This window comes from Strix uralensis, chromosome 7 (assembly GCF_047716275.1).
Source record: "Strix uralensis isolate ZFMK-TIS-50842 chromosome 7, bStrUra1, whole genome shotgun sequence".
Lineage (NCBI taxonomy): Eukaryota > Metazoa > Chordata > Aves > Strigiformes > Strigidae > Strix > Strix uralensis.
The window spans coordinates 28207497-28223547 of record NC_133978.1 but is presented as its reverse complement, the minus strand read 5'-3'; the positions used below and the strand labels follow the sequence as shown (position 1 = coordinate 28223547).

The following is a 16051-nucleotide window of genomic DNA, read 5'->3' as shown; positions in this document are numbered from 1 at the left end:
CGAGGGGGCACCCCGCGCCCCGCCCCGCCCCAGCCGATCGCCTATTGGGAGGACGGCGCGCCGCTTCTTTCGCCATTGGCTCAGCGCACTGTCGCTTAGGGCAGAACCGGGAGGGGCGGGGTCTGCGCGCAGGGAGCTGCCATCTTGAGTGTGGCGCACCGGGCAGGGAGCCTGGAGTGAGGCGAGAACTGCCATATTGTGAGTGGCGGAACTGGCTGGACGGGGGGGAGTGGGGGGCAGCCTCTTGGTTCTGCACCCCCAGTAGCATGCACCCCAGGGGACTGAACTGGCTACTGCAAAAAGGGAGGTACAGAAGCATCCTCTGGCCTGCTACAGCCTCCCTTGACACCCCAATGGCAGCCAGGCACTCATCCCCCATTCACCTGGTCACACCCAGTTACTGTGATCCCCGCTCAGTGTCCTCCCCAATGCAAAGTCACAGAGCCCCAAACCCAAACAGCCCACCCAGACCTGGGGCACACTGGGGAGCTTGACATGGAGAGGGTGCTAAAATGGCGGCAGTGGCATGGGGCTGGACTCAAGGCACCCAGCAGGCAGCCACATGTTGGTGCCAGCCCCGCTGGGAGACAGGAGCAGCATGGAGAAGAGTATCTCCCACCACGGCCGGGTTCCAGCATGTCCCCACACAGCGGTCCCTCGTCCAGGCTTGCACCCCTGGGAGAAGCGGGAGCACCAGCACTTGGGGTTAATTCACAGCTTGAGGGAGAGGACCTGTGTTTCTGGGGCAGTGAGCCTCTGCTTTCTACACCGCTGCTCCTGGCTTGCCAGGCAGCCTCCATGCTGGATTGAACATGACGAGGTTTATCAGATACTCAGATAACACGTTAAGAAAAGCCCGAAAAAAATTATCAATTTAGCAGCTTATCTCCTACCCCAGCATTTTTCAATGAGAGCAGTATTGGGGCACACCTAACACTGCTGGATCAGCTCGCCCACCTGCCACAGGCATGGGCTGGCAGGTATTAACCCGTCGCATGTGCACCCTGCTTGCTCCTCTCTCCGTAGGCAGCCGGTTCACCAGCCTCCACTGCCTTTGGGTGAGGAGCAGTGAGCCAAGTCTGCCTGCTGGGGCTTCTGATGCCTCAGAGGAGACCCCCCGCAGGCTCCTGTGCCTCCTCAGCCCCTCCCCAGGCTCTGCTGCAGCCCAGCATAACATCTTTTGTCTGGTTATCATTTGAAGGGAGATTGTAAACATGCTGGAGCACTGACATTTCGACCACGAACAGTTATTAAAGGAGCTTTATTCCTGTTCTCAACTAGCACTGAAATTAAAGGTACAGCAAGGAGAAGGCTGAGAGTGCACTGGAGCACAGGACAAGCCCAGATCAGATGTGAGTCATCGCTGGAGAGCAATTAACACTTGCAGCTCTTTCCAAACTGGGATGAGTCCGGCTCTGACTCCTGGCAATGAGGTTTCCTTCCTGTTGCAGCAATGGGAAATGGAGGCAAGGCTGGCCGGAGCCACCCTTGGCATCATGGGGACTTGCTGACTGCAGCCTGGCTGCGACTGTTCTGCTCCCCAGAGAGATCAAGGCAGGCTGGGGAGTTACTGTGGTTTTGGGGAGTACAAGCAGGCACTGGCTGCAGCCACCATCTCTGAACACTGGAGCAACATGAGCTGTTGAGATGACTTGAATCCTCTGGGGAAGATTCCAGCTACAACCTAGAAACCCTGCTGAGCTAAACTGTCAGCTGTTATAAATCCATGTCGATCTGAAGAGGAATCCACTGCTGTAAGCTCAGCAGGGAGGTCTGGCTTGAGGATGGTTTGCCGATCCTCCAAGCCCAGAGCAACCCTCTTCCTCTAGCCAAGAGCAATCAACTGCACCATGCCCCACTCCCCAGGGCAGGGGGAGAGCTGGCGCGAGATGGCAATAGCTCTTCAGAGGGTCTCCCTGCTCCACCACCCCTCTGGTATGGCTGGGGACAGGAAAAAAGGAATGACAAAACCGCTAGGGCTTTCTCACCATAGTCCCAACCTTGGCTTTGGGTGACTGCTGCCCTGGCGTCACTGGCTGCAGAGCCCCCTGCCCTGCCGGGACCCCCACGCACTGCAAACACAGAAAGGGTCAACAGCAAGAGCATGGTTGCAATGAGCAGGGGAAGGGCAGTTTAGGGCACTGTGTCACATCGTTTTACAAGCATTGCCATGTTCTCAAGCATGCCAGAGGCACCTTGGACTCAAATATAGCCCAGGCTGCTACAGGTACCTTTCTGAAAGTGCTCAAAGCAGTTTTGGGTGTAGGGCAAGAGCAGCTTGAGTTAAATAGCTTAAGAAAAGCAGAGAGCAGAGACGTCTCCTTGTGGCTTCTTCCCACTCTCAACAGGATTGACATCTGTTTCGTTTCATGTGCTTATCTATTATTTTAATTGCACATTAACAAGAGATCTAATAATGCCCAGGGAACATATACACAAGTTTGAACATGTTTTTCGTACTTTTTGCTGACCTATTCATTATTTCAGAGCTTTTGTGCAGCTTTCTACACAGTTGTGCAGCTACATGCGGTTGGAGACATTATCCTCTGCCTGTTGCAGCTTGGGCAGAAGCGAACCTGCTGTGGATATAGCTTGGCCCTTCAAGATGTACGTTTTGGGTTTGGCTGCTCTCACTGTAGAAACAGAGTGGTTAATGCCAGAAAGCCCTTTGGCTGCAGATCCTGTGTCTCCACTTGGGCACGTGGCTGATGCTGGGATGCTGCTGCCCTCAGGGATCTGTCACATATCCCGGGCTGGAGGGATGAGTGTGGTCTATCCGCTGGGCCATAGGGCTCTCCGAGCAGCCACATCATATGGCTGGTTAGAAACACGCTTGTCCCAACAAGGGATGTTCATCAGCAAGCAGAGTGCCTGGTTGAGGGCAGAGTCTTTAACCCAGGACTTGGGCTAAAATCTGTGGCTCCTTCATCCTCTGAATATAGGCTGCAGCAAACTCAAGCTGCTCTTCTTCAGGGTGGGAGAGGCCTCGTGGCAGACTCAGGTTAGCATCACGCAAACACTGCCTGGCCAAGAAGACAAAGAGCACCCATGGGTGTAGGAAGGGTGACCCAGTGTCATGCCTCCCATCCCCCCAATGGGACAAGAGTCACCATGAGAACAGCACTGTCACCTCCCTTTGTCATTTGCCTGAGGACTGTTTGCAGCCCCAAGAATGTGTCAGGGAAGGCTGCATGGGATGCCCAAGGGTTTCAGGGCTTGGGTCAGCCCTTGCAGATCCTCGTGGCTCTCTTCCTCTGCCTCCTGGCCCTTGTGTTGAACCTCACCCTGGTGCCTGGTCAGTCACAGAGCCTGCACTCACCTCTCCCTTTCAAGGCAGGCATGAGACCCACGTACCAGCCCTGCCCAGGGAACCAGACACCCACAGACCAGCCAAAAGTAGAACCCACAGCTGTTTTTTAAAAATGACCGCATTTTATTTTTCAACCCTCCTCTCTATCATTTGCAGTGCTGCTATTCAGAGCCTGAGTTAATGCCTCGACAGTTTTGTGACTCTTGTGTCTCCTTCCCCCTGTCCAAGAGGGCCCAGAGTTGACTGTCCCCCAAAGGTGCAGGTCCTTGGTCCTACCGTGGGGACAGTGAGATGCAGGACAAGGCTGACTGCTGGCTCTCGTGTTCAGAGGAATGGGCAGATTGCAAAAATTATAGCTTAGAAATAATTAGCTATTTCTCTCCTGGATTGTGGTAATCGCAAAGTGAATAAAACCTGAACCTGAGAGCAAGGAAGGCATGGTCCAAGCATTGGTCCCTGGACTGTGGGGTGCTCCCTGTGTGGAGGGGACAGGTTCCTTCCCACCTGTCACGGCGTGATCCAGCTCTTGGTAAGAGGCCACTGTGGTGGCTTAGACAGCAATGTGCTTTGGTTCCTGGTACAATGGCAAGGCACCTGCTTTCGGAGGTAGGACTGTGCTCTGAGCCACGAGGGAGAGAGCCTGATGCCTTGTGGGGCCAAGCCCAGTGACCACATGAGGCTCAGACAGGCTGGGCCGATCCTCCTGTGCATGGCAGGAGGAAGGCACAAGAAGCGCAGCCATTGCCTAGAGCAGTAGGGATATGGGGAGGCAGGGATGTGGCCAGCAGCAGATGGGGGAAGGCTCAGGACAAGCCAAAGTGCTGCAACCTGGGCATGCAGGGCCAGATCCTGCCTCTCTGGAGGAGGGAGGCATCAGAGATGGTGCTGGGCTGGAGGGCAGATCTGGCTGGACTGTGCCTCTGAGCCCTGCTCAGGGGACACAGGGCTGGTGGTGGCAGGGGGCCGGAAGGGTGTGATGGCTCCTGAGGTAGTCTCCGTTCACAGTCCCTTGTTAAAATAGACGTATGGCACTTTGTCCCCGTACTTGGCCACGATGCTGTCACGCAGTTCCAGCTCAAGGTCAGCCAGCGCAAGGGAGCTGTGGGGAGAGGGGATAGACACTGAGACTTGCAATCCTCCTCACCGACCACTGGCCAGGCCACCCTCCTCTCCCCATTGCCATTTGAGGTCCCCTGCAGCCCCTGGGATCTTGCAGGCTCACGTCAAGACCCACCACTCATCCCTGGCGTCCACCACTCCCAGTGCTGGGGGGCAGAGAGCTGCCCCGTGGGGCTGGGGGTCCTATTGCTCCCAGCACAGAGCTCGCAGAGCAGGGGAGGCCCACACCCTCCTGCTGCCCAGGGCACCGGTGTGTACAGGCAGGCACTGCCTCAGGCTGAAGTGTGGGTGCCCATCATGGGATGGGCAGAGAAGAGCTAGGGGAGGAGGAAGGCTCCCGAGGTCCCACACAGGATGGGGAAGCAGTGGGACAGGTACCATCGCTGCGGGAACAGGGCACAGGCTGCTGGCACCATGAACAGGAGGCTGTGGGACAGAGAAGAGCTGAGCGTTAGTGCTGGGGATCACAGCCCTTATGCCCCCCAGCTGCAGGGATCTCAGCCCAAGAGGTGCTGCTCACATCCCACAACTCCCAGTAACTGGGGAAAGCCCAGGCTGAAAGGCAAGCAGCTTTGCAATCCCCTGCTGGGAAAGAGGTCTTTTTTCAAGCATCCCTTGGAGCCACGCTCCAGGCACCCACAGGCGTTTGAGCAGCAAAATACTTACAAGCCCCCGCAGAGCAGCACCTGCAGAGGCCCGTGGAGAACCCGGATCCGCTGCAAGGGAAGAGCCGGGAATGAGTCCCCAGGCTTGCCGTAAGCCCCACTCACAGAGCAGGGAGACTTCTCCCCTAAATGGGGCTGAATGCCCAACCCCTGCCACCCTCCCACAGCCTCTCCATATCACCCAAGAGAGCTTTGGTGTACTGGTGACTCAAATAGGGGGCAAAGCAAGCCAGGCTCTGCAACCCCCCATTTTACCCCCAGCATCTTGATGCCTGGGGAGCAGGGCCGGGGCACCGCAGGACCCACTGGAAAACCGTGGCAGGAGAAATATGGGCTCACCTGCATGAAGGGAAATTTCTCCAGTCGCTCCATGATGATGGGCAAAATAACTAGGTACAGAGAGAAAAGGTCAGGGCCTCCCTGCAAACCAGCCCATAGGGCTGCCCCAGCAGGACTGTCCTCCTGGAGGCCATGGCAGCAGGTAGTTGTGCTGGGGAGGTCACTGGGTGTTTGCTCATGGCAAGGACCTGGCATGGGACCCCCATCCATCCATCCATCATGGTCCATGGGCATGCTGGCCCATCCGGGCAGCATGGTCCATGCTCCTTATGCTCTGATCCCTTCTGCCGGGCTTGCAGCACAGCAAGGGTCTCGTGAGGGTGAGGGATGTCAGGTTGTGAGGCGAGGGGCCAGAGAGCACGAGAGGCATTCTTGTGGAGCCCAACTGCTGTGGGAGCACCCTGTGTCCCCCATGGGCTGTGGGTTGGGATGAGGAAGGCTGGGGGCTCAGGGGACTCTGATGGGAATGGCAGGATGGGGAGACCAGCTCCATCAGTGAGACGAGACCAAACACCACCTGGGATGCAGAGCCACCCTCCCTCTTCTTGCTGGGGGAAACTGAAGCAGGGGAGGCTGAGGTGGTGGGTCCCAGGGGAGCCCCCGGTCTGGCCCCCCACCCTCCTGCCCTGCACTCACTCATGCCCGGTGCTGCCATGGTGATCCTGGAGACCACAACCTGTGCAATGCCCTTCGCTGCCGCTCTCTGCAAGCAAAAGCATCATGTGAGCCCCTGCAGCGGGTCCCAACCCAGACCCCCATCCCCAGACTCACCCTGGAGCAGCCGAGCTCGTTGTTGTCCCCGTCTGTCACCGTGACCCCGTTGATGATCTCCCTGGAGGGGACAGGCAGCCGTGAGTGAGGGCCGGGGTGGTCGGGGAAGCGTGAGGATGGAGCAATGGGGTGAGGGGGTGCCAGTGGGGTCCCCTGTGCTGTGCTGGCACAGCAGCCCCGGCTGTCCCAAGCCCTGGCCTCAGGGCTCCACAGTCCCGGAGCACCGCGGTCCCCAGCCCAGCCGATGCTGCCATCTTCAGGGCATGGCTGCGAACAGGGTCCAGCCATTCGGGGGACAGACACCCGCCCGGGACCTGCAACCGAGCCAGGGGACAGCACCCCAGCTCCCCATGCCGTGACCTGTGGGAGACCCTGAGCAGCAGACACAGGTCTTCACATGAGCCCCACATGGACATCGTGGACTGGGGCTCTTCCGTGACCACACGCAGAAGACTTTTGGGTCTGAGGGATCTTCCAGCCCAGGCCCCAGAACAACTATCCTCAGCCCCAAATCTCCCTCCTGCTCTGGGCAGAGGCAGAACCATCCCACCAGGCACCCTCCACCAGAGAGCCGGCACTGCGAACATGCAGACCCCAGCTCACCTCCCTCCCATCCTTCCACCCACTCCAGCCCCCAGGATGGGAAATGGTGGCAGGGTGACCCTGCAGCCAGGCTGCCACCACGTCACCTTCAGAGGGAGCTGGGTCCCTCAAGCGCTCTGGCCAGGCACTTACTGTTGCCGCATCATGGGGATATTGACACAGTTGGCAGCAGCCACGGCTGCGAAGGGGACCCAGCGGGCCAGCAAGGGGGGAGCTCGCTGCAGGAGACAGGCTGGTGTCAGCGCAGGAGGGCAGGATGCGGCCAGCTCCCCCACCCAGCCCTGGCCCCGTGTACCTTGGTGTAGAGGTTGAGTCCCACTGCAGTGGCCAGGGCTGTACCAGTGGCTGTGATGTAAGCCACCCCGATTTGCCTGGACAGTGATTTCCAAAAAAGGGAGAGGACAGAAACACCAACTCTGACTCGATCCTGTTCCTTCGGTGCCCAAGACAGGGCACAGGGAGTCTTTAAGGGACACAGGACGGGGACCCTCTGTGTGGGGGACGCTCACCTCAGCGAGATGGGGGAGGCAGCGTTGCGGTTGGTGTAGTTGACGATGGCGTTGAAGGACTGGTTCACCCACTGCCAGAAAACCACAGCGGGCACTGTTCTGCAGAGAGAAGGGACCGGGAGAGTGCCCGAGAGCCATCAGGGACACCTGGCCTGTGCCTGTGGCCAAGCTCAGCAGGGGGACAGCCAAGATGCCCTCGATACACTTGTCATGGTGTCTCCCAAGGGAAACTGAGGCACTGTGGCAAAGCCATGAGCCAGTGGCAGAGCTGGGAAATGACCCCAGGAGTCCTGGCTGCCACGGTGCCTTGGGGAGCACCAGAAGCGGGGCCAGCCCTGCGGGGTGCTTGGCCAGAGGTGGGAGACCCACCTCTCAGCAGGGCAGCAGTCATCCTGCTGAGCTGAGATATGCCTTTGTCAACAGGAGCAGCAAGGAGGGGGCACATGGGGACAGAGGCAGCTCTGGGGATGACCAGGGTGCCCGGACTCCTCCTGGTGTCTTGGGGACACTGAGGTGGGGCAGGAAGGGACACAGGGAGATGTGGGTCTGAGCAAGCTTTGGGATGCAGGAGGGTGATGGGCTGGAAAAAGGGTGACCCATTAGCACTGGGAGATCCCCCACCCAGGCTGGACCTCACCAGCAACGGGCAAACCAGTCCAGCAAATGGGTGGGATGGGACAGGGATCCACTGGAAAAGGCAGTGCCTGTCCCATACAGCTTCTCTGCTGGGGACAGGATCGCTCACCCCCACAGCAGCCATTTCAGAAGGGAAATGCAGGGAGCTGTTGGCATGGGCTGGGGACGCTGGAGCAGCCTGGCCTGGGGACACATTTGGTCCTTGGTTTCGGTGGCTGTTATGGTCCACGGAGCAAGAGCAGCAGCCACTGAGGACGTGGCCGTGTTAATCATTACAGGGGCTCCAGGAAGAGCGGAACTGAGGGTGAAGTGAGCCATGCTGGGAACTGGGAGGATCTGTGATGCTTCCACCACAGGCTGGGCACTGGGGACAGGGCACAGGGACACAGGGCTTGGTCATGGGATGCCAGCAGGCACAGCAGCCATGGGCATACCTCAGGCAGCAGCCAGCCTCAGAGGAGGCAGATTTGCCGTACCCTGGCCATGGGGGACCCCTCAAGGGGCTGGGGGCTGTCACAGCTGCGTTCCCAGCCTGGTGTCCCCCAGAGCTCACCGGTAGAACTGGAGCATACAGCCAGTGAGGGCCATGCCCCCTGGCACCTGGAAGGACATCCTCCCGATGAGGTTCATCTTCTCGCCACTGTCAGGGTGGAAGGCTGAGTCGTACAGCTTCTTGGCGTAGAGCAGCTGCTCCCGGCTGCTTCCTGGCGGCACCAGCCCAGCCCTGCAAGCCCAGAGCCCATCGGGGAGAGCCATACAGACCCACCGGCACCTGGTATTGCCAGGGCACGGAGCCCCAGGTGCCAAACATGAAAGGCAGAGGAAATATCTCCCACGAGAGAAACTTGTCCCAGCTTGAGGCTCCTGGGAGAAGCCCGGGAAACTCCCCCAAAACCACCTCTGATGGATGGTACGTCCCAGCACGCCTGCTTGGGAACGACTGCCTCCATCCCTCCCATGGCCCTACAGGGTGGTCTGGTACTGCCACAGGCACGGGGATGGCACCTGTACCGGCTGCACCCCTGTCCCTCACCTGCAGCCTTCCACCAGGGCCTTGGCCCGGTCCAGCTCCTTCTCCGGCACCAGCACCGTCCGCGGGTCGGTGATGTTGAGGAAGTGCTTCAGGCGCCCCACAAAAGTGCTCTGGTCCCAGCGTGGGGCATCAATGTTGAAGCCAAGGGGGGCAGTGGCCATTTCGGCACGGGTCTGGGCAGGGGGAGAAGGTGGCTTGGGAAGATCCTGCCTCACTTGCCCGTCAAGTGCGGGCCTGCCACGGCCACAGGAGCAGTTAACTGGGCGAGAGCCGTGGCAGGTTTATATTTAACGGGGAAGTTGGACTTTCAGCAGCCCTGAGCCCGGGAGCCTCCTGCACCCTTGCTGCCGGCCGAACGCTGCAATTGGCCCGCTCCTTCGCACACCGCCCTGCCTCCATGGGGTCCCCCGCCTTGCGCTGCCTGCCCCCCCCCCAACACTTGGCACCCCCTCCTCGGGGTGGGACTGTGCTGCACAGCCCTGCAGGGCCCAGCTCGCCCCCTCCACAGGGCTGCACAGCAGTGCCCGGGAGCGCTCCCCGCGGGCCACCACAGCGCGCACACAGCCTGGCACCGTACCGCGCCCCACTGCCCGCCCCCGCCGCACCGGCACCCGCGGACAGCACACCTCTGCGACGCCGCCGTGCTCTGCCCCACACCGCTACGCTGCATCCTCCGCCGCACCGCACCGCCCCGCACCGCCCCGCCCCGCCCCGCACGTCCCCCACAGCGCTCCATGGCCCTGAGCCCCCCGGCTCGGCCCCGCCCCGCCCCGCGGCGCGGCCCCACGTGGCCCTACCTGCAGTCCCCAGACCACCCGCGCGCCGTCTCCCGCCCACGTGGCCCCCACCCGCCCCCGGGCTCCGACGCGTGGCCGCCTTCAACCAATCACAGAGGGCCGAGAGGCCGCGCCCATCTCTTCCCCCCACCCGCCACCACGGCGGGGCAGCCCCTTGTGCGCATGCGCTGACTGAGGGAGTGGGGCTGACCGTGGCGCCGGGCTCCGCCCCTCCCGCCTGCCGTCGGCACGTTCCGTACGTACGGCGGGAAGCGCTGACGCTGTACGTAGCGGCGGCGAGTGTGTGACGCAGTTGCCCATGGTAACCCCGGAGTCGCGTAGAGGATGGTGAGTGGGGCGGGGGGTGCCGGGCCCGCGGCGGGCGGCGAGGGGACAGCGGCGGGGACGGAGAGCCCGGCGAGACGGGGAACCCGCCGGGACGGAGACGGGGACGGGGCCCGGCGGGCAACGGGCGGCCGGCGGCGCCTGCCTGCGGGGCCTGGCAGGCCTGAGGTCGTGGGTGCCCACCGCGGGGGAGTGTGGGGTAATGCGGGCCGGAGACACCCACCCGGGGGACTGCCGGGTCTCCGGCCGTGGGGCCGGCATGCCCGGTAGGGGTTCACGGCAGGCGCTCTGGCAGGCTTGGGACCATGAGGGCTGGCGGCACCCACCCGTGGGGTCTGGCAGGCCTGGGGTCACCGGGACCGGGGGTGCCCACCCAGGGGGAGCATGGGGGCCTGGGGTACGGGGGACATGGTAGGACAGGGGCATCCAGTCAGGCATGGAGGTCTGGGTCTAAGGGGGTTGGGGGCACCCAGCCAAAGGGATGCTGCTAGGACTGGGGACAGTGTAAATCTGGGGCCTCCAGCCAGCCACAGGAGATGCTGGCTGGGGCTGGGGTCCTGGCAGAAGCTGGAGGCTGTGGGGGACCCAGAGAAGGGAGTTGAATCAGGTCTTGGCAGGGGCTGGGAGTCTTGAGGATGCTGGGGGGGGGCCTTTGTTGGGATGGGATCAACCTGCCTGGAGTTGATTCTGTCAAGGTGTGGAAAACATGATGGAGGGTTGGGTGCTTAGGAGAGCTGGGGAGCAGGATGGCAGTGGCCCGCTTGGCCTGAGGAGGGAAGGAGCAATGAAGGAGCCTGGTGAGGATGGAGGACAGTGTTCAGGGATTGACTGTGGAAAGTGGGAGCATCTGTGACTGTGAAGGGACACTGGACATTCCAGCCAAGATGGGAGGGGGCCACCCTGGGGCTTGGATCCTGGCTACAGCAGTTGAGGGAGCTATAGGAGAGCTTGTAGAGGTGGAAGGCCAGGTTGTTGATAAACAGCCTTAGAAGGGAAGTTCAGTCATGGCAGAGAATGCCTGGATGAAGGGGTTGGGAGTCCCGGGGTGGACAGGACTGAGGCGCAGTGCTCGAGGGCTGAAACCTGCCAGCTGGGTGGGATGAACAGTCTGGTGAGTCACTGGGAAAACCCAGTCAAGGTTGGCTGGCTAGTATAATTTGCTGGGATGTTGTATGCTCTGGGGGTTTCTGCAAGGGACTGGGGAGGTGAGGGACAGTCTAGGCTGAGAAGAAGAGATAAGAATACACTGTTGGAAGGGCTGGAAGTGGAGTTTTGATGCTGATGAGAGAAAGAGGACCCAGCGAGGAAAGACATGTTCAATGGGAGAAATGAATTGTTTGAGAGGGAGCAGTGTGGACCGAAGGGAGAATTTGGGGTCTTGGGTGTGGCGAAGGATCTGGTTATGGTGGAGGGCAATGCTGGGAGACAGGTGGGGTGTAGTGAGGGTTTAGTGTAGCCTGAATTGAGGGGTAAGGTTGGATGATGCACTGCGGTGCTGGAAACAACTTGCGTTTAGATGCCAGAGTAGTTGAGGTGGGACAAGTGAGATACTGGAAGAGTCCAGCGAGGACTGGAAGGAAGGATTGGGGCTGCTGGGTGGTAAGAGAGAGCTGCAGTAGGTGGGGAAGCTGCTGCTGAGGATGCAGCATGTGCAGAGAGCACAAGCGGAAGGAAATAGCAATGGGGAAAGAGCTTTCCCAAGGATGAAGCTGTGTTTTGTCCAGGAGGCCTCTGGACACAAGCTGAATTCGTGCAAGTGGACAGCACGGGAGAAGGTGTAAGCAGGAGCAGCAAAGACAGCTCCTCATCTTCACTGGGTTAATTCTGGCTGCATCCCCACCTGCTGGGCCACAGAGAGATTGAGATAAGGTCTGTGGGATCTGCTCTATTTTGGATCAGTTGATGATGGAGCACGTCACACCAGACACCGAAACCATCACAGGATGGACATCTGCTGTAAAGATGAGGGCAGCTGCCTCCAGCAGTGCAGTGCTTTGTGGGACACATTTGGCCTGCAGCTGCCGCTGGCCAAATCTGCTCTTCTGCCTTGTGATGTCCCGATAAGCTGGTGTAGTCTGGGATCTGGCTGCTGTTATCCGAGCGCTTTGTGTGTGGAGAGGGTGAACTGGGTGTTTTCCAGTGTTCATGTTATTTGATACATTTTACTGCCTCTTTGTCTATTTTCCATTTCTGGGAGTTGTTTTTTGAATTGCAGCCTCTCAGGCAGGGTGGGTGGCACTTGGGGCTGCCTGGTGGACCGGCTGGGTTGGGCAGAGGACTGCAGAGCACTGTACTGTTTCTCTAGATTCTCAACTTTTGCTAAAACAGAATAATCCTTAGTGGTAGAACTCTCTGAAACACAAGCAAATATACCTAAAGCAGCTATGGCAGCCTGGGGATGTGGGTCAGCAGTCAGAAATCATCCAGACAGCTTGATGTAACAATTTACTGCTTGTCACCTGAGCAGTGGTAGCTGCCCGTGAGCGTGTTTCTGGCATGTCATGATTGCATTGGGAAGTGCTTAAACCCCATTCAATGTCTGCTTGCTTCAACTCCAGTGATAAGAGGGTTAATGCTGAGGTTTAAATTATTTCAGTGTTCATCCAAGTGAGTAAGTACAGAGGGGAAGTGTCTCCTTCTGCAGAGCATACCAGCATTTCTCACAGCTGTGGGGCAGGGGTGGTGGAAGGTCATAGGTGGAGCACAGAGAGAAAGATGAGCCATAAAGCTGCATAGCATGAGGGATGTGTAGTGTTGAAGTCTTTGGCACTGTTAAGCAGCATCTGTGGTGGGTACACAGCAAGGGCAGAGGGAGGCTGCTACATGAAAGGATACGCTGCTTTCCGAAGTTTAGGAAATGCTGTGTGAAGCAGAGCTTGTGGGTTCCTTGTCACTGTAATAACAATCTTTACTGAGTGAGATGGTATGTTATTGATAGATGGTGGGGCCAGAGGATGGCCGGTGTTTTTCTAAAAACGTTGATTGAAGATGACATCATTGTGTCAAAACCAGGGTTGTCAAAGCATGGGCCCATTTTATAGTTGAGGAAACTGAGTCATGGAGTGTCTAGCTGACACTAGGCAGATCTGGTGGAGGGGATGAAATATCAGCATAGCTAAATGCATAGTCAGGCATCTTTCTCCTGGTCTTGAGCTCATGTTTCTAGCAAAACCAGCATCTCTCTGTTGCCTGCTGTAGGTGTACGTAGTACCCAGAATTTCTTTCTTTTGTCCCTCATTGTTTGGCAGTAAGGCTCTGTTTAAAAATGGCCCCATTTGAAAAGAAAATAATGCTTTCAAGAGCTTTAATAGTGCCTCACTGCTTTAGTTTCCCAGTACAGTTCCATGTAATGTTTTTAGTTTATTTTGCTGATTGCTGAGATGTTGATATGAGATAGGACAGTATACCAGCAACTGGCCAAGACTTACAAGTTCTGAAACAAGACAAAGACTGCTGACATTGTCGGGTGCTGGGCATCAGCTCTTCTGTGTGCAGGGCAAAATGCTTCCTTCAAACTTGCCAAAATCAGAGGAGTTTGATTTTAATTATGAAAGGAGAATTCATGCTGGTATTGGTTAATATACCAAACCAGAAAGTGCTGTGCAACCTTTTTTACAGAAAACTATGTTAGTAGGTTTGAGCTGGAAAAACTCTGTAGGTGACTTGACTCCATTAAATTTTGGATTTCAATACAGGAAAGAAAGTCTGCATTGAATGACACCATATGGCGGAGACATGCAGCAAGCAAATGATTTTTTTGGGAGTTTTGCCAGAGTAAGAAGTATTGAATAAACTGTGCTCAATAGATTAATTTACTTCGGTTGTATTTTGAAAAAGACTGGGTGATTTTATGACCATTAGTGACATTTGCAGTTCTGCAGCCGAAGATAAAGGTAATCAAACGTCATTCTTCAGGGCACCAGCTAATCAGTGCAGTTGTCAGGAAGGACTCCCCTCTTCCAGCTCTGTGTGCAGGATTGCACCCTGGTCGACAAATGTAGCCTCAAATATCCACTGCTGAAGGCAGGATATTTGGCTCAACTAAGCCCCTTGTCCTTCCCCATGTCAGCTTTTCCTGCGTGACTTTCTGAAACCATGATGTGCACCCTCTGTCTCTAACTTACTCTTTAAAAATGGTGAACTGCTACCATATTTCTTAATTGAAAGTAAATTGTGGGCCAGAGCTGTGCTAGGTGCTGTGCCGGCAGAACGCAGAGATGTTCCCCCTGCCGTGGAAATATGGTCTGTCTGAGGTGAGAGATAACCAAGTGATACGAATAAGGAGAGTCCAAGACAGGTTTGAACTTGGCATGTTCGCCACCTGAACCTCATCAAGGATTCTAGGTGTGGCAGAGAAGGAATTAGCAGGAGAATCACGGGGTGGTTTTATGGATATTTTGCAGTTTCTCCCACGGTTGTAGGAAAGGCACAAAGGTTTGAGAATAGAGCTCGTCAGTGCTGGGGCTGGCATCACGAGCCACAGGGAGACGGGAGCCACCACCTCCACGGCAAATGGGCTTGGCTGGGAAGGGCCTGGAGGGTGAAGACAAGTGACTTGTGGTTGCAGCAGTGGGGAAAAGGGCATTCGTGTAGGGGTGTAGAGATGGGGGAGTTGTGGTCACAGCAGCAGGCTGAGGTGCTGAGCTTTGTGGCTCTATTGCATCTCGGTTGAATTGATTTAATTCTAGCTAAATATCCACATCTAGTAGATAAGCAATAAGCTGGTGACTGAGGGTGGTTTTATTTTAAATTCATTATCTGAGCTTTGTGGCTAATAAAGTTAAACAGAATACATTTACTTCTTTTTCCTAATAGGAATCAACTGTGCTCTGCAGCGGCTTGCGGGCCGTGCATGCTTTATCCATGCCCTGTGTATCGAGCCCTCAGTACAAGGGGAAATTGTTCTTTCCATTATGGCTTTATATTGCCAATCTGATACAATATTTAAACAGATTATCTCAATGCTCTGTTTGTCCCAAACCAATTTTTGCTTTGGCCTATAAAGTGAATCTTCCTTTCAGCGGCTTCTGTGGTACAGGATGTAGTTACATGCATCAACTAGTTCAAAAGACCCATATACAGCATGGATTTAAAGCTGAATAAACCCACAAAACCCTTAGCTAGGACTATAAATGTCACTGTATTTTTATATATGTCGGTATTTTTTTTTTTAAGAGAATAGGATTACTGCATGCAGCTATAACTGAAAGTCCTTTGATAATTCAGTGGGTATTTTAAACCTACAATGATATACTTTCATAAAACCACACATCCCTGTTTTCCGAAGGATGCTAATAAGATGGTTAGCTTTGCTTTCATGCTTGATGTGTTTATGAGTGCTTTTGCCCATTTAGTTGCATCTCTGAATTTAATGCCCCACTCTGATTTCATAGTAATTGTCAGGAGTCTTTTCTCCTTTTTGTATGTCCCCACTCACTGTCTGGAAAATGCAGTCTCCTTATTGCTGACCCCATCAGTCTGTCTCCTCATGGTGCCTGTAAAGAAAACCCTCTCCACCAAGGACAAAGATGTTTTTAAACAAGCCAATCTGATATAAAACATAGTTTGCTTAACCCAGAGGTGACCAAGAAGCGGTTGCTGGCTGACTATGCCCGGCCTTGAGTTGCTCTGTATGGCTGCCCTTCTCCAAAGACTGCACGCGCTGCCACGCTGTGCTGTTCATTATCTGAACAGCATCTGCAGTTCCCTTCTCTGTTACAGATGCCGCAGTCTGCTTACTTTTGTGCAAATGACATGCTGCCCTTATACTCCTGTGAGTCGAGTCGTCTCTGCAGCTCCTCAGCCAGCTAACATCTCCACCGTCCTGCTCAAGACTTGTCCTGCTCCTCACTCTGGACACCCCAGTGAGCGAGTACCGCTGGCCTGGCTGCCATGCAGGCAGCCTGGACATCCTCCCTCCTCACTGCAGATTAAGTCCCAGCATC

The 16051-nt window shown here is 56.4% G+C and overlaps 2 protein-coding genes across 5 annotated transcripts in view; one reads left to right on the top strand and one right to left on the bottom strand.

The window, feature by feature from the left end:
- Window positions 1-3410: 3410 nt before the first annotated feature.
- SFXN2 (sideroflexin 2) lies at window positions 3411-9836 on the bottom strand. Of its 3 annotated transcripts, none has more exons than XM_074875184.1 (12): window positions 9783-9836; window positions 8986-9158; window positions 8506-8676; window positions 7317-7415; window positions 7103-7178; window positions 6940-7025; window positions 6205-6265; window positions 6070-6136; window positions 5434-5483; window positions 5096-5145; window positions 4808-4855; window positions 3411-4409 (listed from the first exon to the last, which is right to left on the bottom strand). In XM_074875184.1, exons 2-12 carry the CDS (start codon window positions 9144-9146, stop codon window positions 4310-4312), a joined length of 969 nt encoding a protein of 322 aa, XP_074731285.1. In that variant the 5' UTR covers window positions 9147-9158; window positions 9783-9836; the 3' UTR covers window positions 3411-4309. The 3 variants fall into 3 exon arrangements, with proteins under 3 accessions (XP_074731285.1, XP_074731284.1, XP_074731287.1); XM_074875183.1 differs by lacking the exon at window positions 9783-9836 and adding an exon at window positions 9612-9675; XM_074875186.1 differs by lacking the exons at window positions 8506-8676; window positions 8986-9158; window positions 9783-9836 and adding an exon at window positions 8062-8499.
- Window positions 9837-9967: 131 nt separating this feature from the next.
- Window positions 9968-16051, top strand: part of ARL3 (ARF like GTPase 3) — a 30589-nt gene continuing 24505 nt past the window's right edge. For both annotated transcript variants that reach the window (XM_074875182.1, XM_074875181.1), the window contains exon 1: window positions 9968-10109. In XM_074875182.1, coding sequence (XP_074731283.1) covers window positions 10107-10109 — 3 coding nt within the window. In that variant the 5' untranslated portion in view covers window positions 9968-10106. The remainder of the gene's footprint in view (window positions 10110-16051) is intronic.

Coding starts and splice junctions, on each gene's coding strand:
- SFXN2 (XM_074875184.1), bottom strand. CDS start 9,146: ATGGCCACTGCCCCCCTTGGCTTCAACATTGATGCCCCACGCTGGGAC. Junction 8,677..8,985: donor GCCCTGGTGGAAGGCTGCAG/GTGAGGGACAGG, acceptor CTGGGCTTGCAG/GGCTGGGCTGGTGCCGCCAG. Junction 6,137..6,204: donor ACGAGCTCGGCTGCTCCAGG/GTGAGTCTGGGG, acceptor TTTTGCTTGCAG/AGAGCGGCAGCGAAGGGCAT.